At 40.7% G+C, this 23,117-nt stretch overlaps 1 protein-coding gene and 1 pseudogene across 1 annotated transcript; one reads left to right on the top strand and one right to left on the bottom strand.

The window, feature by feature from the left end:
• Positions 1-2,133: 2,133 nt before the first annotated feature.
• LOC119728070 (monocarboxylate transporter 1-like) lies at positions 2,134-4,477 on the top strand. The gene is made up of 3 exons (XM_038200145.1): positions 2,134-2,347; positions 3,298-4,194; positions 4,356-4,477. The coding sequence occupies exons 1-3, from the start codon at positions 2,134-2,136 to the stop codon at positions 4,475-4,477; spliced, it is 1,233 nt and encodes a 410-aa protein (XP_038056073.1).
• Positions 4,478-9,900: 5,423 nt separating this feature from the next.
• Positions 9,901-14,983, bottom strand: LOC119728069 (annotated as a pseudogene).
• Positions 14,984-23,117: the final 8,134 nt, after the last annotated feature.

Here is a 23,117-nt window from a genome sequence, read left to right as displayed (position 1 = left end):
AGAGCCATACTCTAGTACGATTGTTTATCCTGGGTGTTTCTCTTTTAACCGCAGGTTAGATAAGCAAAATGAACTATTGTGCTTGTTTACTATATGGAGACAAGGCATGACACAAAACGTTGCATCATACTTGTTTGGGTTCTCAGAAATTGACTAATTTTGCGTGGTTACAGATATACGGCCAAAACCTCTGGACTCCCTACCTCTTGCCATGATCTTAACATTCTTCGAAGCCATTGGATTCAAATCGGATGATCAGAGAATTCATGGTCATTTTGATGAACTGAGTGATATCATGCACGCTTGTTCCGTGTTGCCGTGTTGTTTGGAGCGGGATTGGCCATTGCCAGACTTTGTCTGGTACCGCGGTATTAACAGTGATAATGCGTGGACACTTATCCCGTTGTGTGGAGCGGGATTGGAACTATGCTTGCCCGTGCGTAACGGCGGGCCGTCTGGCATTGTCTGGTCGCATCGCGGTGTTTGCTCGGCGCGCGCCTGGACAGTGCGAAGGTCTGGGGGGGGTCGTAACTTTTTGGTTATGAGTGGTAATAACCTGATTCAAAAATCAAGTTGTTGTTTATTTAATGGGGATTCCTATGATATTAAGCATTTTGATAGGTTTTGAAAATAAGATTTATAAAACATGCTAAAAGTAAATAATGTAAATCTTACAGAATAGAAACTCAAAAGTTGGCCATTTAAATTGTTGTATCTCCAAAGGGCAAACACCTATGAGCCTGATTCAAACGCCATTGATTTTGTTGTGTAATTTGCTTTCAGTGATACAAAACTTGAGATTTCTTTCTTTAAAAAATCAAATTCGCCGGGCTCCCTACAAATTAAGAGGAAACCCATTGCAAGATGTACATTTGTAAGCCAGGCACTACAAAACTCAGTGAATTCAACTAAAAAGATGTTAAAACTCCAACATAATCTTAGCCTTGTTTTAGTGATTTATATTTTATTACGTGTTTTGATAGCTGGCATCGGCCTTGGCCTTGGCCTCGGAGGTGGTTGCCTCGGCCTTGGCCTTGGCCTCGCGGTTGTGGCCTCGGCCTCGGCCTTGGCCTCGGCGGTTGTGGCCTCGGCCTTGGCCTCGGCCTCGGAGGTTGTGGCCTCGACTACAACACTGTCATTTACCCTTAGGGACTCGAGTCGAGTCGAGTCACCAAAAATTGTGACTCAAGTCAGACTCGAGTCGAGTCATTGATTCGAGTCATTACAACTCTGCCTAGACCAGCCAACAAGTCCCATTATGCCAGGGTTTGTTTGAAAGGATTGAAGCTTTTTAAAACAAATATGTACCATTTTTTGTTCAAATTTGCTGTTCAAATTTGCTGTTCTTTTTTTGTTCAAATTTGCTGTTCTCATCAAATCCAATTTACAATATTGGCGTCAATATATATGTGCGATGTCCCTTTAAGGCCACCATACTCAGGTGACCTTAAGCGGCGAAAGCATTGTGATAGCTATTGTTCATATTATTATAGGCTAATCCGTCACGTACTTGACAATGGCTTTCATAATAGCGTGCCATTGGGTTTTTCTACATTCGATGTGGCCTTGTGAGTGTAATTGAATAGGTTGTGCACACACGGTGCATGTGCCTACGAGTCACAGTGATTCAGCATAGGAAGTGGGCCTGATTCGAATGGTGAGGGGCATATCTATTTACTAATGGAACAGGTATTGATTACTGCAGAATTATATATTCGAGTCATCAAACTGCTGATCGAGTATCGGTTCGTCGCAATAGAGAATTATCCATTCGCTAAGTTACGTGTGATGAGTTGGTATGTACATGTATTAAGTAAGACCATCTCTTCATCAGTGGACCATATTAGTATAACGATGACCTTTTCTTTGGGGGGGGGGGATTTTAATTGAACAGTATCCATGTCGAATTTGGCAATGCCGTGAACCACATTTAAAATAAGAACATGTACAGAACACAATTCTTATTCGGTTTAAAGTCGACACAGTCAAGATTGAAGCTTCGTTCATGCTTTTGTTTGGTCGCGATTTGAGTTGAGACTCTGTACATTTTGTATATTTTCAGATCAACGTGTTCTAAAGCAATAATTATATCATCTTGCGCCGGACCAAATATTTCATCAATTCGTTCTGGAAATGGCACCATCTGTAAGTGCAGCTGCTCATCCTTACGACCGCGACAAGCGGGGCTGGGTCATGGTTGCCACAGCGTTTACCAGCAATTTGGTTGTGTTCGGTAACTTGAAAGCGCTGGGTGTGCTCCTGTTTCCCATGACCAACGACCTGGACAGCGACCTTTGGCTGGTCGGATGGATTTTAGTCTTCTACGGAATATTGCATAGTTTTATGGGTCAGTACAATCTTAGAATTTGAACTATGCATGTTTTTTGCACCACAAAAACTGCCCCAATCAGTAGTGGAGATTTCTGAGACCAAACAAAAAGTTGCATCCTTTTATGATTATTTTCGTCACTATCCCTCCTCTACTCTCACCCTCCCCTTTCCTTTATTCTTATTTATTAATAAGTCACTTATTTCACGGAGATTCATCGAGATTCGAACCTCGGACTCGGACCTCGGATATTTAAAACACATCACTTTTACCACTAGGCCACGCACGGTCGATCGTTAATAATTAATAATTAATAATTCTTTTGACGCATTTAAAGTATCCATTGAAATAAGACTAATGAATATTAAATAAAGTTTATAAGAAATTAAATATTCATAATGACGTATTGCACTGTCATTTGCCGGCTCATTCGTTGTCGATGTCATGCGTAACGAACCGCTAATTTGGCCAGCTGCCTGCAACTTAGTTCTCCACGAAGTGTACATCCAAAATGTGCTATGTAAAAAACATATTTTTCCTAAAAATCGTTCGCATTGCCGGAGCTTCCTGGATTCGTCTTGGGTGAAATCACAAGGTGAGGTGGAAATTGATGTGTTTGGCGGGAGATAAAGTTAAGGTCTAGTATGGGAAAACAACCCGACAAGATATACCACCTCAGGGATAACGGTTTACATTATGACCTTGATTTTGGCAGGACCTGCTGTCGGAGCTCTTTGTCGCTTACTTGGCAGCCGTCCCATGATGGTGTTTGGAGGAATTCTGCATACGCTTGGCTTCATGTTAACGTCGATATCACTCAGCGTATCTGAAGTAGCTGTTTTCATTGTAGGAATATCAGGTAGACATACTTTATTCCTGATTCATTACGCTTACCACATTATGAATGCAATATTTCACTAAAAACACATGTTCTGTCCAAGCTCACAACCGAACATTGGTTTTCTCAGGTCTCGGTGCAGCATTTAGTGTGTTCATCAGCACCGCAGTAATGGCCTCGTACTTCAAAGAGAAGTATCCATTGGCTGTCGGACTATCGACAATGGGCATTCCGACAGGTATGATGGTTTACGGACCAGTTACACAGGTGCTGTTGGATATCTATGGCTGGAGAGGAACTACACTCTTGTTGGGAGCTATCTCGTTTAATCTGGTAGTGTGTGCCGTGTTAGTAAAACGGGATCCATCTTCCTCTTCATCAGACACTGTGCAGTACCATGAGGTTTCGGTAAGCGATCATGAAAATCTCGAGGAAGGAGGGAGAATTAACGCTGAAAACAAAGCGGAAAGCTCCGATGGTATTACTCGCTCAAATCATGAAAGCCATAAAAGTCAGGCAAATAAGGCGAGGCAGTGTTGCCGGCACATAATGGAAGCAATCGATTTTGCAGTGTTGACAGATGTGAGGTTTGTTTTGCTGATCTGCGCAAGATGCGTTTCTACTTTTACCTACTCCTCGTGGTTGGTGTATATGGTGTCGCATGGGCAGTTTCAGGGCCTGAGCGAAATTCAGGCGTCTTTTTTGCCCGCTGCCTTCGGGATTGGAAACGTAGTTGGCAAGTTAGGAGTGCCCCTCATGCAGCGGGCCGGCATACTGCCACCCATGACCTTCTGGGCGTGTTTCGGGGCAAGCATCGTGAGTGCATCGTTCCTCCTCGATGCCTTTATCAAACCGTTTGTGGGACAGTTAGTTCTCACAGGACTAGTAGGTGTTGGTTTTGCTTTGAACTATCAGGCCATTGATGTCATGGTCCGATTCCTCTCGACAGACGACCGCTTGATTAGTGTACTGGGCTGGCAAGGAATGTTTATTAGCGTTGCTGGGGCACTTGGCGGATTGATATCAGGTTGGTTTTTAACTATCTACATATTTATTTTGCCTCCGATTGTCGGTTTCACATTTCCTGATCTAAATCTAAACTTATGCAATTCAATAACAATTATGTTGTTGACACATCAAATTAAATAAATGATGAGATCTCAACGATTTTTTTTCTATTTTCTACAGGGCGGATTTATGAGTTGACGGGCAGTTTCAGCAGCGCCCTCTTCGTGTTTAGTGGAGTGTCGTTGCTGTCGATTCCTTTGTTTGTTTCCGAGGCCATATACGCCAGGCGGAAGGCACACTGAGGGTCTGCAGAGGTTATATAAGAAAAGTCTACCAAAATAATGAATCTGAACACGTCGGAGTGCTTGCATGAGAAGAACGAGCATCTGTGACCAGTCGTGTTTTTCCAACAGACAGGTCTTAGTAACATTTTTATAATTCTAAGATGCACAGTACATAGGCTGTACATTTATTGGATGAGCCATTGTTTTGAAAACATAAAATAGCGCCCTCTGTAGTTGCAGAAACTTTTTATTGCAACGCCCTCGCTTGTTTCTTTAACTTTCCTGCATCCAGCAAGCACATTCTGGCATATTGTTGGTACATTCCAACATACCTGACATTCTGGAATATCGTTAGCATTTTACTGACCTGCATTGCGTGCTGCATAGCACCACAACTAGAGACTGCTGGCTAAGATGGCTGTTATGCAACACATTCCTCTGACATTTTACTCTATTTGTGTCACTTGAGTTGTCAGATTTGTGTAAAGGATATACCAGAGGATGGGGTTTTCATTTCTGATCATACTGGATCAGTATTAGAGCGGAACTCAGCTCCTACAAAGAGAATTGGTGAGGTTTTGACTTAAATTTTTCAGGGTTTTAAACTTAGAATAGCCACAAGATCGCGGAAGAAACATCGCATAATTGACTGCCTCCATTCAAAGGATGACATTCACTATGCTGCAGGATCGCGCCATTGTCTACTCACAAACACTTCATTGAGCTTCACCAAGCCTTATCTCAATCAACAGCAACGGTCATCTTTCATTTGGAAAGGCAAGACAAGGTTTGGACATGCACCGTTCCGCTATTATTCAAACTGTGTTGCCATTTTTAACATTGATCTTTCAGGAGATGTGGAATCCAACCCTGGTCCACAAAATGGAACATCTAATTCTGAATCATCCAATGATCCCCCCAGACTGTTTTCATAGTGTTTTAGTAAGCAGCCTTTATCCGTTTGGCCAGTACAGAATCTTTGCCCTAACTGAAACTTGGTTGACAATTGATGTAGCCAATGCAGAAATAACGGTTCCTGACTTTACACTTTTTCGCAAGGACAGATCGAATAATAGTCGAGGCGGTGGTGTTCTTCTTGGTTGCCACAATTTTTTATAGTGTCGGGGAAGAACTTACTTTAAACTTGATGATCTATAATTACTGTGGGTTGAGATCGAATTGCGTAGGCGTTGCAAGATGTTGGTGTGTGTATTCTACAGGCCCCAAGCATTGGCATTCAACCACCGACAGCCCTTGCAGACTGTCTTACTAATGCATCTAGTGAGTACAGCACCATAGGTTATGTTCCTAGGCTAGTCAACGGATCTTTTTCCTGAGGAAATTAAAACTATTTCATGTTGATCGTGATATTATGTTGCTCTTTTATCAGAGTGTCATACAGTCCGCCATGTCTTTTTGTTGTATCCCCTGGTTAAATGGTTTGACTGTTGCGAATTCGAACAAGTTAAAAATGATCACTAAAATTGCCAGCAGGGTCATTGGTGTTGATGTTCTGGACATTCAATCAATGTCCCACAACGCTCTTGAATCCAAACTGAGAATCATTACACTGTTAAAAAAGTTTGGCAAAATGGGTTGATAATTATCAACTGCCCACACTCGTGGGCAAATTCATCTCAACAGTTTGACGGTCTTTGCCCAATTCAACCCAACGCTGGGTAGATTACATTGCCCAACAGTGTTTTATCCAACCTTTTTTTTACTAGTGGGGCTGTTAGGGTCAAATAAATGACACAATTGTGCACTTTGTGACGAACGCATGAAATTTCAAATGTTGGTTCTTCATGCCATGAAAAAAATTCTCAGAAGTGGAGACATTTCATATTTGACCTCTGATGACCTTTGAGAGGTCAATGAACTTTGCATACACTATTAATAATGATTGTTCTTGAAAACACAAAGTGAACTCTTTGAAAATGCCCCCCAAAACAAGATAATTTTCTGACAAACATCTGGCTGGGTATGTAAGTAGAGATAATAGATAATTATCAAAGTTTACAGAAATTCGTACATGTCCGGAAATTTGTGCCCAGTTTCCGGACGCCACCGTTTTTGAATTTTGGATTAAATTTTATGAAACCGAAATTGTTCACAGAGGTTAAATAGCAAGCATTATTAAGGAAAAAGTACTAGTATTTTACTGCATGAATTTGAGGTTTGTCAAAAAAGAGGTTTGGCAACACTACACGAGGAAAGTCGGGTAGGCTTCGAAGTGCGCCACGTTAGGGAACACGACTATACATATTACTCCATCATCGGCCAAACAACCTATGACATATAAGCAACATAATTTCAACTTCCGCACGGCAGACCTGAATGACTTACACAGGACATTAGAATGTATTTCATGGTGCTTACTGGAGGCAACAGACAACTGTGGTGAATCAGCCTCACTGTTTCATGATCCGTTGGAGGCTGCTCTTAGTAGATGTCGTGCCTACAGTTCGACCTTGCTGTCCGTCTCTGCCCTGGTTTCATGCCGAGGTACGTGTTGCAAGCCATCAAGTGAAGGAGAGAACTTTCAGAAAGAAACGGTCCAGTCCTTCTGATATAAATACAGGTGGATCAAGAAAACACGAAACCGAGGTATTATTGCTAATTGGAACAGAATTAAGGCACATGTGAATCAAAGGGAGATTTCCTCTATTAGGGTTGAATTTCCTCTTTAAAATGACACCCTGATCATGTCATCACATTCACGGTTGACTGAGCAGTGACCAATAATATGAAAGGGTCTATTTAGAGGCTTGTGCTACTTTCCAATATAGCTCTATGTGCCTAAGTTATATGCTTGTTATAACGCTTGTAAAATCAACAACCTATCGCCCATTGTACTACCTTCATGAATAATACCATTTAAAAACAAACCCATTCTGGTGATAAAGTCGTGGGTAAAACTTCATGTCAGCACTGTCCGTACATGCACATGTAGTTCAAAGCAAGTAAAATGCCTTGTGCACTGCCATTCAAAATACGGGTTGCCTGCAACCATTCATTAAATAGAGAGGTTTTTTTTTTCTTGGATGACAATGGGGTCTGAAAGTAAAGGAACGTTTCCAAAACACGAGATTATTATTGGAAAGCCCTTACCGATTCAACCAACACTATCCAGAAGGATGCACTTGTAGGCGCTGACTGGATTATTGCCGCTGTACTGGTGCTGGCTGAGTGTAGGCATCTGACATCGGTTCTAAAGACGTTCCTGGCCTGGCGCCTCGGAGCCTTCGGATTTTCTCTCTCGGGGCGCAACCGTGCCATGTGAGCCGCGCCCGCCGGAGCGGGACAGCCCCTCTCTCAGGCCGGCGCCAGTGTGCTACGTTGAAGACTACAGCACGAACCCGGCCGTGTGCCGAAGACGGGGCACAGCCAGTAACTCCACAAAAATATCTCCACTGAATCCGCCATATCATACGCAAATGATCTTCACTGAATCCGCAATATAAACAAATTAGTACGATTCTAAGCAGCATGCACAATTATTTTCGAACTAAACTTACATGTTCGTCTTTTGAAGCCGTGACTTAAAATGCACAGAAAACACACTACGGCGCGTATACCGCGTAAATCATTCATAATCCTGCTTACAGATTGGCCAAGCAATTGGGCGGAACCCCCTAAGGCTGATTGGCTGCCTTAAAATCCCAACGCTGATTGGCTGCCTCAGAATCCGGCCGCCGCATGTAAACGCAAGATGCTCGTATAGTCCGCAATCGTGAGAGATTATACGGCAAACAGGGAAGTTTGCACACGTCCCCAAACCAATGTTTCCGTTGAGTATAATGTATGTATATCATTTACGTGATGAAGTTTGTTGCCTTTGATCCAGTAAAAACACCGCATCGATGTGCACAAGCCGTTTTCACAAGGTTTGCAAATGTAGCCCCTGATCAGTCAACCATGAAATCACCAAAATGATAATGGTGTCATTTAAGGCCTGACAGGTTTATCTACCATTATGTATGGAGCGATATTCGAAATATACAAACTTTTCGTTTTTGTGACATTTTTTCAGAGTGTATTCTTCTTTTTGATACACCCTGTATAGAGCTTTAAGTCCGATTTGTTTATAACTTGGTATATACCTAAACTGGGATGTTTTATAGACAAAAGAGTCAAAATCAAACAATGTTAATGTTTTGGATTTACTTATCCCATTTCAAGCATTTGGTTGAAAAGAAACAACCTATTTTCTTACCGTTCCCGAGAAAAGACGGAAACCCAGTTATTTACATTGGACATGATCGAGTAAGCATGCGTTTTTCCTGTCGTTTCAGTCAATGTACAAACATATTCATTTTTGTGACATTTTAACAGTCACAGAGTCAATTCTAACGGCCGAATAAGCTGTGTTTATCGGTTACACCTCTATGTTCGGACAAAATTATATGTGGTCGACGATTCTTGACTATGTACTGGGAACGGTGTATCGTTCAATTTGTTTAAATTGGCTAATTTTGGCCCGCATACAAATTGGCTGGCGTATACGAGTTGGCCCGAGTACGACATGTACGAGTTGTCTCGCTACGAGTTGGTTCACGTACGAGTTAATAAATACGCGCAGTGGCCAAGTTAAAAACTACTATTAAGAATATCCTGGGGTTTTTATCGTACAACATTTCCAGGCATTGGGGGGATTGGGGGCGGTATAACAATCACAAGAGCTTTAGAAAATTGTCTCCTTCAAACACCGAAATTAGCTGCGGCATATCCCCTTGTTACAGACGTCACGGTATACTCCATCTTCACTTACGCTATGCTGTGCTAGCTCAGCTAGCGGCATCGCATCACCACGTGTACGTTTTTACCTTGTTTTAGTACGTACGTTTTATTTAATTGCAGTACGTTCTTACATAATTAAGGTAAACTGACTGCTTTACTTATTCAATACGTATTTTACAATTTACATGTTTCCGAGGTACTTTTTTCAGGCGAATTTTACCAAAATTATGTATTATTTTACATAACAATTTTGCCTAATTATTGTTTACATATCTTTTTGAGAGTGTATGTTAAAGCGATGTTATGTATAAGGTATATGCGATGATAACATTTAAAGAGACCTTTAAAGTAAGGTTAATTTCACACCAATTGCTATTAAAGCATTAGTCAGTTCCCTCTAAATGTAGCCAGACACAAACTAAGGAGTCTTGACAACAGGTTTCCAACTCAGTCTGAAGTCAGCACACCTCGATTAGCATGCCGCAATGCAGCCATCAACAGCAATTTATAGAAACTGAATGCAAGTGTTTAATAAAATTAACAACTACACAATGTTTGACCTTAAGCTGACCAGCAAATCTAATCAATAAATGAGATCAACTTTGTACAAAAGATGGGAGCTTATGATTGTTTAAAGCTCGTCAACCTAAAAATCAGTTAAATTGGTTCACCGTCTCGCTACACCCTAGACAGTCCCCTCATCAGTGGGCCTTACGCTTAGCGTATATGGCCTCGGAAACGAACAAAGGAATCGACAGCAACGACACTCCACTAAACACGCAGAGGGCTATGCTGAGACTGTCAGTCAACTCATAAATCCTCCCTGTGGAAAATAGAAATAACATGCATTTCTTTGAGATTTTTGAGGTGGACATATAATTGAATTGCATAAGTTTAAAATTAGGTAAGGAACAGTGTTGTAGTACTCGTACTCGGTACTCGTACTCGTACTCGTACTCGAGCTTTTTTGGAGTGCTCGTACTCGTACTCGCACTCGAATGTCAAAGTACTCGTACTCGAATAGCAGTACTCGGGAAAAAATGGTATTTTATTGCTTCACTTACCCTGGCATTATTTTATCGATACTTTCAGTGTAAAATGGTTGCTTGGCTTGAGGGGAAATCGAGATTTCCTGATTTCCCTCTGTGCCAGCCGGACAAACATATTTAACAGCTAGCAGTGAGTGGGTCTGTATATCGGTCTGACTGGGCGTGGGCCAATTATGCACAATGAACCATTTGCCGTATGGCCGTATTCGGAAATGCGAGTACTCGTACTCGTACTCGGAAGTACAAGTACTCGTACTCGTACTCGTACTCGGAAGTACAAGTTCTCGTACTCGGAGACCCGTTCTTGTACTAGGAGGTACAAATACTCGTACTCGTACTCGGCAACCTAAGTACTCGGCAGTACTCGGTACTCGGAAAAAAGTACTCGACTACAACACTGGTAAGGAAATGCGACACCAACAATTGGAGACAAAACAAGTGTCGAGACAGAACAAAAACCAACCTGTTATCAATCCGCCAATCGTCCCAGCAACGCCATTAAACATTCCTTGCCAGCCGAGTACACTAACCAGCTGGTCGTCTGTCGAGAGGAACCGTACCATGACGTCAGTGGCTTGATAAATAAAATCAAAACCAACACCCACTAGTCCTGTAAGAGCTAACTGTCCGATGAACGGTTAGTCCGGTGGCTTAGAGCTAATTTTGGGCAAGATCGTGACACGCCGGATTAAAGCACCAAATTTGGTACAGTTACTGTATAGGTCCCTAGAAGTCAATCTAGAGGGGGGTGCCCGGTTTGGGGGGCCTAGGTCAAGGTCAGGCCAAGGTCAAAGGTCACAAGGTGTACAATACTGCATATAGTTGTCGTAAATTTCCCCAAAAGTCTGAAATTTAAAGTTCTGAATTGCATAAAAGGATGTCAGGCAACTATAAGACCAACCATATCAGAAAAAAATCCATCAAAAAACCTTTGCACAACAAAATAGTGGAGACTTCGCAATTTCCAAAAATGATGACTCAGCACTTTTTAGAAAATGTGATTTCTGTTATGTTAATGTTATAGAAACTATAAGCTTTGTTATATTTTCATTATTTTGTTAGAATGTGAATAATCAAAGACATAAATAATGTTCTTCCATTCTTTTATTAATTAGTTATGGTTTGTTAATTATCTTAATTTAGCGACAGTTTGCTTCAAAATAATGATAGTTATAAAGTTGCCATTATGTATGCATATGTGTGTATGTACAAATGTATGTATTCCCATCACACTTTACTCATAAGGCATGAAGGTGTACAATCAGTTTCCAGTATTCTAATCTTGGTCCAGTGTAATGGCTTGGTCATATTACATGTAGTTACCCGTGTTTGATAATCAATATCAGTGTGGCAGGTATACATTGTGTCGAGAAAGGACAGTACTGCATACTACGCTCTTTAAACTGTTTGTTCTTTTCATAAGAGTTTATTTTTTGATTTACATTAGGCCTATATTCATTCATAATTTTGTGTCCTGGCCTTAAAATTGAAGAGAATGCACTGCACTATTACAATCTTTCCACATCGATAGCTTTGTATCATCATAAATCTCAGCAACTTACGGATTAGTTGGCTATTCTCCAGCCATTGGCTCCAGTCCAAAAAGTTAATGAGTTTGTATACCTCTTGACTACATTTTCAAACTAGCTCTACATGTATTTTATTGTTTTCATTATTGAAAACTACTATTTGGCATAATAAGGTATGCATATTTATAGGCATTTAGGTTTAGCGGCTCGCAATTTTCAAGTTTGGTCCGAAGTACACTTGAGCTTTCATGGAATGAAAAGCGCTCTTGTAAATCTTTTGCTTTGTGAATTGTGAATCAATCACACACAAGGTATAGGACATAATTTCAGCAATGGTAGGCAAAATCAATCAATGAGCACATCAGGGTGCTAATTATTATGCAAAAAAAAAAAAAAACTTTGACACATGTCATTACAGGTAATCAGCTCCTCCGTATACATGTACATACACTGTATAAATGTAGGTTTACGTATAGGCTACCGTGCCACCGTGAAACAATGACAAACAAATAATAAAAATGTGAACTTGAACGACCAATACATTTTTAGAAGAAAAAACAGAAATGGTCAGAAGAAACTGACCATTCACTTTTATGTCTTGTGAGTTAAAAGTGATATACGTATAAACAATACATACTTATACAGACATCAGCTATTAAATCATGATTGAAATCAAACTAACGTTGTAATTATAATAATTAATAAACCATGTATAATTAATAAATCAAAGGAAGAGCGTTAATTATGCTCGCTAGTATCCAAGTGCCGTAGTAGTGATGCAAAAAAAAGAACAAAGTTCCCTTTTCTATAACTTTAACATGACAGAAAGCAAACTTTCTAAAAAGTGCTGAGTCATCATTTTTGGAAATGGAATAAACTCCCCTATTTTGTTGGGCAAAGTTTTTTGGGTGGAACTTTTTCTAAAAGGTGAGGTCTTGTAATTGTCAGACATCCTTTTATACTATTCAGAATTTAAAATTTCAGACTTTTGTTGATATTTACTAAAACTACATACCGTATTATACACCTTGTGACCTTTGACCTTGGCCTGACCTTGACCCAGGCAGCTAAAATCGGGCACCCCCCTCTAGAATGACTTCTTGGGACCTATACAGTAAGTGTACCAAATTTGGCGCTTTAATCCGGCGGGTCACGATTTTTTCCTTAAGCCACCGGACTAGGTCCGCTAAAGGCGTCTAAGAGGTATGATGCACTCGTGATGATTGCCCCGAAACACGCCCAGAATGTCATGGACGGTTTAATGCCGATCTGCTGCAGGAGTGGCAATACCAACTTTCCGATAACGTTGCCAATGCCGAACGCAGTGGGCAGAAACGAAACTTGAATCACACTCAGGCCCTGAAACTGCCCGTGCGACACCATGTAAACTACCCATGCATCATAGGTAAAATTGACTGTGCATCTCGCACAAATTAGTAAAATAAACCTGACATCTGTCAGCAAAGCCATATCAATTGCTTTCAAAAATGTTTCGGCAACTCTTTTCTTTCTTATTTTTGTGATGGTCTGCATCAGAGCAACTTTTATCTGAGGTATCAATTTTGTCTCCAGTGTAGACCTCCCCTTCTGCCATCTCTTGGTTTTCTTCCTCACTGTTTACCGAAACCTCTTGATATTGTTCATCGTCTGAAGAGGAAGATGTATTTCGTCGCACTAACATAGCACACGCCACCAGATGAAACGAGATGCCTCCAAGTAAGAGCGTGGTTCCTCTCCAGCCATAGGTGTCAAGAAGCACCTGGGTAACTGGTCCGTAAGCCATCATCCCAATAGGACCACCCATTGTTGATAGTCCATTGGCAAGTGGATATTTCTCCTTAAAAACGAAGCCATGGATGCCAAGCTGATAAACGCACTAAATGCAGTCCCTACACCTGCGAAAAAAAATGTGTTGGGAAGTGAGCTTCGCCGAATTCGATGTTTGTAGTAATTTCAATCTGTTAGCTAGAAATCTTCAACAGGCTCCTATATTCAGCCTAGTGTGAATGGTGGGTCTTTATATATAACTATTGTATTCACACAAAAAAAGTAAGAAGTAAGTATATTTTTATTTTGATAGCCACTAAGATTAAAAATGGACTGCAAAAACTGGACCAATGTCAGATTCACCCCCCCCCCCTTCCCTCCCCCACCAACCCCTGCATATAACTCTGATCAACGTCTTGGCAACAATATGGTATACATGTACAATCATTCCTGGCTACTCAATCGTCAACATTTCGCAACATTCACTTGAAGTTTTACACCACTTTTCTTTATACAGGTTTACACAATTATTGTACCTGATAATCCAACAATAAAAACAGCCACGGGAATAACGTTTGGTGACATCGACGTCAAAATGAAGCCTAGCGCAGTAAGAAGTCCACCAAACACCATCATGGGACGGCTGCTCAGCAAGCGACTAAGTGCTCCGACTGCAGGCCCTAAAAAAAATGAAGCCCGTATGTAAACCGTTATCCCTTACGTAGGTCTGTCATTTAGTCAATCAGTCAGTCAGACAGGTCCCCTATAAAGAAGACACTAGGCCTGTCGAGCCAGCTAAAAAGAAACTAGAGAAACTCGCTTTGAATTGTTCTGTTCAAAACCTACTGCAACCATAAAAAGTGCAGTCATGATCGACATCATAACTATACCTTTACGGATGTTATATACATATTCGTCCGAATTAACATTACAAACCTTTAATGACTAAAAAAAAAACCTAAGTGGTAATAACTACCCTTGACAGGCCACCGGGTGTAAGAAAGCAACATGAAGCAAAAGATAAGATGAAATACGTTTGTTTCATCCCATGCAGAATCACATCAGAACACCGATTGTTAGGGGAAATTTGTATGGGGTGTAACAGGGACACTAACAATAAAGTGAACGTGGCATCCAATTGACAATTATGCAAGTTAAATTAACTTGAATCAGGCCAGCATATACGCATATTTCAAAATTCACAAATTTCACATCTTGTACTCACCTATACATTCATTCATTATTCCGTAGAATACAACAAGCCAACCGACCAGCCAGAGGTCGCTGTCCAGGTCGTTGGTCATGGGAAAGAGGAGCACACCCAGCGCTTTCAAGTTACCGTACACCACCAAATAGCAGGTAAACACTGTGGCCACCATGACCCAGCCCCACTTGTCGTGGTCGTAAGCATGAGTGGCTGCATTTACAGACGATGCCATTTCCAGGACGGATTGATGAAGGATTTGTACCACCGAAATGTCAGATCCGGCGCAAGATGCGTTAATACGAGTTCTTTGACGTATTTTATCAACTGAGCTGAAAATGTATAACACATTTACAGAGTCTCACTAAAATGCCGCCTATTAACCGAATTATGTTATGAACAATTATACTATATTTACACACCATAAACAAATTAACGTGTATAGTACACGTATGTGTGTGCTTGCTATGATACCCCCTCACCCCCCCCCCCCCCCCCCCCGCATATCCACCTCCCCCTATCGAGGCATGTGCTTGTTGCGGACTTGGTCTTTGGACTCGCACCCTTGCGTATTCTGTTTCAGCCCTGTTAGGCCAAAAAAAAATATTCGGCTTTTTTTTTTTTTTTTTTCCTTTTTTTTTTTCTTCAAGCTTGGATTGTACAGACAAGGTGGGGTACTATTTTGCTTTTTTGGTGTCCTCATGTACATTGGTGTCCTCCATAATTTGCCTTGGTGCTCTCGATCATTTGCCTTGGTGCAATTTCCCATTCCTTGATGCTCTTTGGTAAAAAAAAATGAGGAGGTGCGGCAATAGAGGGCGCTGTTGGAGCTACCGCGGAACATTTTGGAAAAAAAAAGATTGACGCTCATGATTAAAATCGACGCGCGCGCTGACCAGAGACCGACTTTTTTTTTTTTTGGCCTTATTCCCACAAAATAATTATAATCCATCCGTATGCATGAGCGGTTATAAACACGAAAAGGGGGAAGTTGTCACGAACGGAGAACTGATGGAATGTTCTAGGCCTGTCCGTTTGTTAGAAATATACCAACGGGCAAGGAATTGAGAGCTACTCTGCCTAATACATGGTATACATTTTGCAAATAAATGTGGAACACATAACCGATTTAGAAACGACAACTCACAACTGGTTTATATCTGCTGTTAAAATATGATCAGTGTATGGGTACGACAATATACGAGGTTCAAATAATTAGGTTTGCTATAAGACACCAATAAACAACCTATCTCTTACATGAGGTTTGTACCAAGACTGAGGGTTACTTCAACAACTTTATGCAAATTAGTAAACCTCTTTCAGTAATTCCAGGAAGTAAACCTCACAGTCATTTTCCCTACCAAACCCTTTAAATGTAATCTTTAATAATCAGCTCACGTCTGCAACAGTGGGACCCCAGGTTAGTTTATTCCCCCCCCCCCAACCTTAACCAACTTATGGACCGATAAGGTCGGGGAGCTCTCGGTAAACCTCTAGGGTCAAAGACAGAAAGGTCACACAGACTAAACCTCGACACAACGTTACCGAAACGGCAACCGTATCTCCCAATCTGCTTCTGATCCTTCAGCCTTATTTAACCTAAACACTACACGAGATCCACTCTACCCAAACACTACTCAATTTAATGTTTCCCAACTCTGCCAGTCCCTAAGCAATATGCTCGATATAACTTCCTTTCCCCTGGTAAGTAATACTGCAGACGGCGGCTGGCAACTCGCAAAGCACTTCACCGCTACAGAAGGAACAGGTCAGCTTCAGCTCTGCTAGCTTCACTGCACTCATCACAACCTCTCGTCCCGGACTGAGGTTGTGCGGTTCAAGAGTATAAACCTCTCGATTGAACCACGTTGCTCTGTCTCACATACGATGTTTACTCATCGATGGCTGGATGGCAACTGACGAAAACTTACAGTTCGTGCGTGTTTCAGGGCGCATTTTGCCTCTTTAAAAAATAATGAAGGAATTAGGTTCGCCACCAAGGCGAAACACTAGGCTGACGGCTTGTTCCGTCACCCTTCATGTTCCAACGCCCCTCAACTTTGGGGGAAAGCTAAAGGCAAAGTAGACATTCGTTGTTTGAAAACCCATCGAGTGCCCCTGCAAAGTTCGCCCTAGATACACTACTGCAGTCCTCCGAGTATTGTGAATTCGTCATGCTATTCCACAGCTAACACATCTTCCATACATTGTTATTAATTGTAGGGCATGTTCCCAATGACGTCACACCGATTAGAAGAACATACATCTAAGCATCTTTATCGGTTTATTTTGCCCACATTAACCAGTTAAAGTTAATACATTTAAAGCAGGCCACTCTTAATAGTTTAAAGAATATACATGCATTGATGAAACTGTGTCTGTAAACCTAAAATAGCCACAACATCCTGTTGTATAAACAGTTGGGACATAGTCTTACATTTTGGATGTGCATTTGATGTGAACTAATACAAGATAGGAAAGCAGCTGGTGGTAGCGTTTAAAAAGCAGATTTAAAAGCCTTGAAGTGTTGTGTTGAATACAATTCCATTGAGTGATATTTTGAACAGGCATGGTGTCCGCAAATTTGTTTTAATTTGACTGTACGGTATACTCAGAATATTCGCACAAATAGGATCCCCATATCGAAACCAATTCTTATACATTATGTATATCGTAAAACCTATTCATATTTATTCCCTATTTATTTATGTATTCCAAAAAAAAATATTCTTTAATCGTACACCGACATTTACATTAATCTACATGAACCGCTCCTCTTAAATTAAAGCAATGACCTGTCATAAAATAAACCCGGCATCACTAAGGCCGCAAAAAATGGCAAGTATAGTATTCCATGTGACATCTCTTCCACACAATGACATGTACTTATTCACATTACTGAGCTCAAAAGCTTGCAGCACTCAATTATACAGGTTTGTCAAACTTCATTGATTTCAGCAGAGATTGTTGTATATAAAATATTCCGTCACCGCAATTGTTCCTCATCAGTGTCAAGTACAATAAATCGAAGTAGGGTTGCGTCCAGAGCTTTCTGGTGTACTTCCTCCAACAATATTCATGCCTTCATTTCATTATTCTGAACTTAAATTTTCATCTATAACACATCCCGGTTTAGGTACATACCAAGTGTCAACTCAATGAGACCTCTAGTTCTGTAGATATATTGGCCTTCAGTGGAAACAGCCATGTGTTTGTCCACAAACTTAAGTAAATCTAGTTTAAATGTATTTTATTTTGGTCAGATCTATATCAATTTAGCAATTCATTTGCCTACATTTCATATTGGTATTTGTGTATTTAACAACAAACACTCTAATGATCACTTAGGCCAACAATACATTGAATAATTAATGAACACATCAAAGTTGTATTAAGTATAGGCTTATATGCTTTATTAAAATACGGAATGTGCGAATTTAAACTATAACAAATGAAAAAGAATGTTCAATTCAGCTCGTGTCACAATTTAAAAAAAAATTCTGCGTATAGGATTGCACATTCGTAATAATCGGCAACGCATCCGTCAAACTAAAAGCCTAATCACGTATTTTTTATCCTAAAAAAGAATTGTTGTGCACATATATCTGTTTGAATGATGCAAAATAATTTCGAATGCTGGTTATTGCGAATATGAACCAGGATATACGTCGCTCTCAAAATCATCGCCAAATTGAATATATATGTTTTACAAATTTAAATGCACATTTTCCAAAATTTTCCAGGAAGACCTATATTAAAATTTCATGCTCGTTTATTCTTTTCGATCTTAAAAGCAGCCAGAAAAATATGACAAGAAAAAAATGCAGAAAGCGCTACACAACGAACTTGAACCTGGGTGCATAAAGATAAACGAATATGAAACTGGTAATATCTGCACTTTGAATGGATGACTCTGATACCGGGTCAAATCTGGCACAGGACTTTAAGGGTGTTTTCACCATGAGTTTCTGCAAGAATATTAAAGTACAAATTATTGCGGTAAACTAAGGAGCACCGCTCCGCTGCTTTAATAAAAATGTGATCTGATACCAATCCACCGATACGAGTGTCCCAGCAACGCCAATGAACATTCCTTGCCATCCCAGGACACTAACCAACCGGTCATCTCTCACAAGGAACCGTACCATGACGTCAAGGGCCTGAAAAAGCACACCGTAACCAACGCCTACGAATCCAGTAAGTGCTAACTGTCCGGAAAAAAAGGTCTGATGAAGGCGTCTAGGAGTAACGATACACCGACGATGCCTGCCCCGAAACACGCCCAAAATGTCATGGACGGTGTTAGGCCGATCTGCTGTACGAGGGGTACTATCAACTTTCCGATAACGTTGCCAACACCAAACGCAGTGGGCAGAAACGAAGACTGAATTATACTCACGCCCTGACTGAAACTGCCCGTGCGACATCATTGTGTCAACCACCCATGCACTTTAGGCCAAAGAGACATTAATTAAGGCAATACTACAAATCTGATATTGATAGTGTTTTATAGTGTATTTCGAGTAATTCTGGGGAATTTGGCAGATTTTTGATAAATCTGACAGATTTTTGAAGCGCACGTAGCAGAATTTAGTCATGACCTTACGGTCACCCTGGCTGCGTGGCCCTTGCCAGTGCATGCATCGCGCTAGGGGCTGAATAGCTGTACGTATTGAAACATAATCCAAATCCACTGAGTACAGCAATTCAGCAATCTAATGGCACCATCCAGAAATGCAACCACCCGCCAGTACGACCACGACAGTTGGGGCTGGGTAATTGTGGCCACAGCGTTCACCTGCTGTTTGGTTCTCTATGGTAACTTGAAGGCGCTGGGTGTCCTCCTCATTCCGATGACCAACGACCTGGCAAGCGACCTGTGGCTGGTCGGATGGGTTGCAGTGTTGTACGATATTATGCATAATTGTATTGGTAAGTACACACGCATGAGCACAGACTTTGCCAACAGTAGCGTGGCCAAGGTTTTAAAATTTCAGCATTGAGAGTAGAATCTTTAAAGCAAGGTATTTACTTAAGAAATTGAGAATGTGTCCCAGTGTCCCAATGCGCGCAGTGGTCTTTGTTTGAAAGTGTTCATGGTATTTGCCACCAGTACCGGCCGTTATCATGCGTCTAACCAAGAGTTGGGCCGAGTTGTTCACCCTTGTGTGTAAGATCCGTGGACCAACGAGTCCTCGGACAACGACCTGTGGCTGGTCAGCTGGCTTGTAGCCGTCTACAGAATAATGAATGGATGCATGGGGTAAGTACAAGATTCGAAATTTGAACCATGCGTATTTTCTGGCCCGATTGAAGTTAAAATTTAGGTTGCATAATTGTCAATGGGATGCAACGTCATACTATTTTCAGTGCCCATGTTTACACCCACCAAAAACTTCCTCGAACAGAAAATAATAACACCCGAACAGCCGAAACCCTGACAAATTGGTGGTTTTAGAAAGTGTACAATTGACACACTTATTGACACACTTATTGACACACTTATTTCAGACCAGAACATCTTTATTCGTGAGTTGGTTTTTTTGGTTACTTTTCTTACTTTTTAATTTTGTTTTCGGTTTGTTCTCAATGTCAGGGAGCCATGGACACAAGGGAACAGTCAATCGGTAGCGTGAGGAGAAGAGTTTTGCAACAGAGACGGGCACGACAGTGATGGGAAAAGGTTCAGTAGACACTGAAGAAGCACGTATAACTGCAGTAAATTAAGTGACTCGAGGTGTAATTGTTATGCCAATTTGAAGCATGCGAACTGGATATCCAAACATTGACGTTATTTCTGCAAGGCTTCAGTGTTACAGCTTTGATGATTTTTATCTTTGATTCGATACAACTTGACTAGTTTTGACAGTACATGAAAGTTTTTTGCTTCCTGGACCTGTTTTCTGGTAGTGTAAGTCTGTAAATGTTTTGTCAAACAATATTATGATGATCTGACACTGAATGTTAATTGTCCTGGATTTATCAAGCCATTGAAGTTTCCTGTAAATTTAGTCACCAAGATTGAGACGATGTGCGGTTTCATAATTTGAATATTTGTGAGTAGGCTACCTTTACTGTTTTAGCGTGGATTGTGGCCTTTTTTTAAACAAGACTTTTATAGTGAACTTAAGAGGCATTAAATTCAGAACAAAACCTTATCTCTTTTATTCCAAACTTTCAAATTTGCATGTAAGTAGGAAATAATCTTGCCATTAAAAAAAACTTGTGAAAATCATGTGAAAATCAACTGTTAAAGAACTTGCATCGCCATCTTGAGAATTCTTCATGGTTCAACTTCAAGGCTTCTGCATTTATTGAAGCCAATTAAATTTCATTGATTATGATTATACACATTTTGTTAACAGTGTCAAATAGATACAATTAACGTACAGTATTTGCCAACAGTATTTTGATCCCCTTTGTCTCTTTTGTAATACATGTTTCCAGATGGCACTCTTTATTGTCGATTAATTGCAAAATTTGTATCTAGATATTCATCAAACTAGCTCCCTTGAAGCAACCCACAGACCTCAGCCCGCCTTTTCAAGACCAGTTCAACCTGTTCAGTTAACGACAGTTTCCAGTTACAGACCAATTCAAAACGACTTAACAGTTGCAAACCAGTTGGCAACAGCTCATGTCAGTTGGAAACCAGTTTGAAACCATGTTCACACCAGTTGAATCAGTTAAACCAGTTGGAACCAATTAAACCAGTTGAAAACCAATTAAACCAGTTGCCCATTTCCTCCCAGTTAAACCAGTTGGAAACCAGTTCATACCAGTTAAACCAGTTGAAAACCAGTTAAACCAGTTGCCTAGTTCATACCAGTTAAACCAATTGGAAACCAGTTCATACCAGTTGAAAACCAGTTAAACCAGTTGCCCAGTTCTTACCAGTTAAACCAGTTGGAAACCTGTTGAAACCAGTTAGAAACCAGTTAAACCAGTTGCCCAGTTCATACCAGTTAAACCAGTTCAAAACCAGTTCAAACCAGTTGAACCAGTTGAACCAGTTAAAACCAGTTAAAACCAGTTAAAACCAGTTAAAACTAGTCACCAATTCCCAGTTCAACTAGACCAGTGGGGACCAGTTGAAACCAGTTCAACTGGTTTCAACTGGAATTTTCACCTTGAACACGAATTCGTTGATCCGCAGCTTCCAAATATTTCCGCCGGGTCGAGCTTGTTTGTATTAGAGTAGAATCTGAAATGTTGTATTGGATTGGAGGGCCCAATTGTTTACTTGGATAAAAAAAATACAACTGTCCGGAAATTGATTTACGAAACATTTCAGTTTGGTATTCCATCGGAAATTATCTTCTTGTAATCGAATGGAATGGATGATTTTATTATGTATGAATTTGGTATATATTATAAAACTTTAGGAAAGACAATAAGATAAAATAGAATGGACGTGAGCCGTATAAGACACTTGCTCACTCATGAGTAAAGTATATTTATGACGTTTTGGTAAACCAACGGTTCTGTAATAAACATACACTTATTTAAAGGTAGCCAGTGGACCATTTTCAGCCATCCAAAAAGTAACCTACTATAAATTATTGTTTCTCCTCTGGCATGCGGTCATCTTGAAGAAAACACCATTTCTAAAGATGAGTCAAGTGACACATTTTAAAGAACGGATTGACTCACCAATGAAAGGACATTATGAACACACACAAAATCTGGACAAACACCAGCAGGCTTTAGGCGATTTGCCAAAAAAATCTGAAAATCACGCGTACAGTGTACGTGATTTCATGAGCTGGTTATATCTTTTAAGCTGAGCACCCCTAGAAATCAAACAGGATAGATATTTGCCTCACGGCCTTGCGAGGCAGAAACTCAGCAAAGATTCCCCATACACGGGGATATTGTGTGATCCACACGTGCTGAGCAAACGGCCTCGGGTGACTTTGTGCTCTGCACGTTGCTCTCGTGTGCGGCGGGCTTTATAGTACCCGACAAAAAGTCGAATACATTTACGAATCTTTGCACCACATCGTACCGAAGTTGTATCTAGGCTGTGAGGTCAAGTGTATAGCGTAATTTATTGTATTTTAGTAAATGTTTTTAGTGTTAACTTCAGGAATCAGTTTTTCAACAGTTCAATAGAGCAGATTTATAGCAGCTATCATGGAGGGTGGAGATGCATTTTGCTGAGATATGCATGAGTTAACCTTACGTGCATTCCTTCTTACGGAATATTTTTTTTTAAAGATGCCCCCCCCCCAGATTGCCGCTATACGCATGAGGTCTATTTGTTCTGTCCTGAGGCATTTTTTTATACCATTGAATGGCAGGTCAACACCACTGTGATCGCGATTAAGAATTACTATTTTTCCTTGTCTCGGCAGGGCCAGTTGTCG

The sequence above is a fragment of the Patiria miniata genome, unplaced genomic scaffold, assembly GCF_015706575.1.
Source record: "Patiria miniata isolate m_02_andy unplaced genomic scaffold, ASM1570657v1 HiC_scaffold_20, whole genome shotgun sequence".
Classification (NCBI taxonomy): Eukaryota; Metazoa; Echinodermata; class Asteroidea; order Valvatida; family Asterinidae; genus Patiria; species Patiria miniata.
This window is presented reverse-complemented; position numbering and strand designations above follow the sequence as displayed.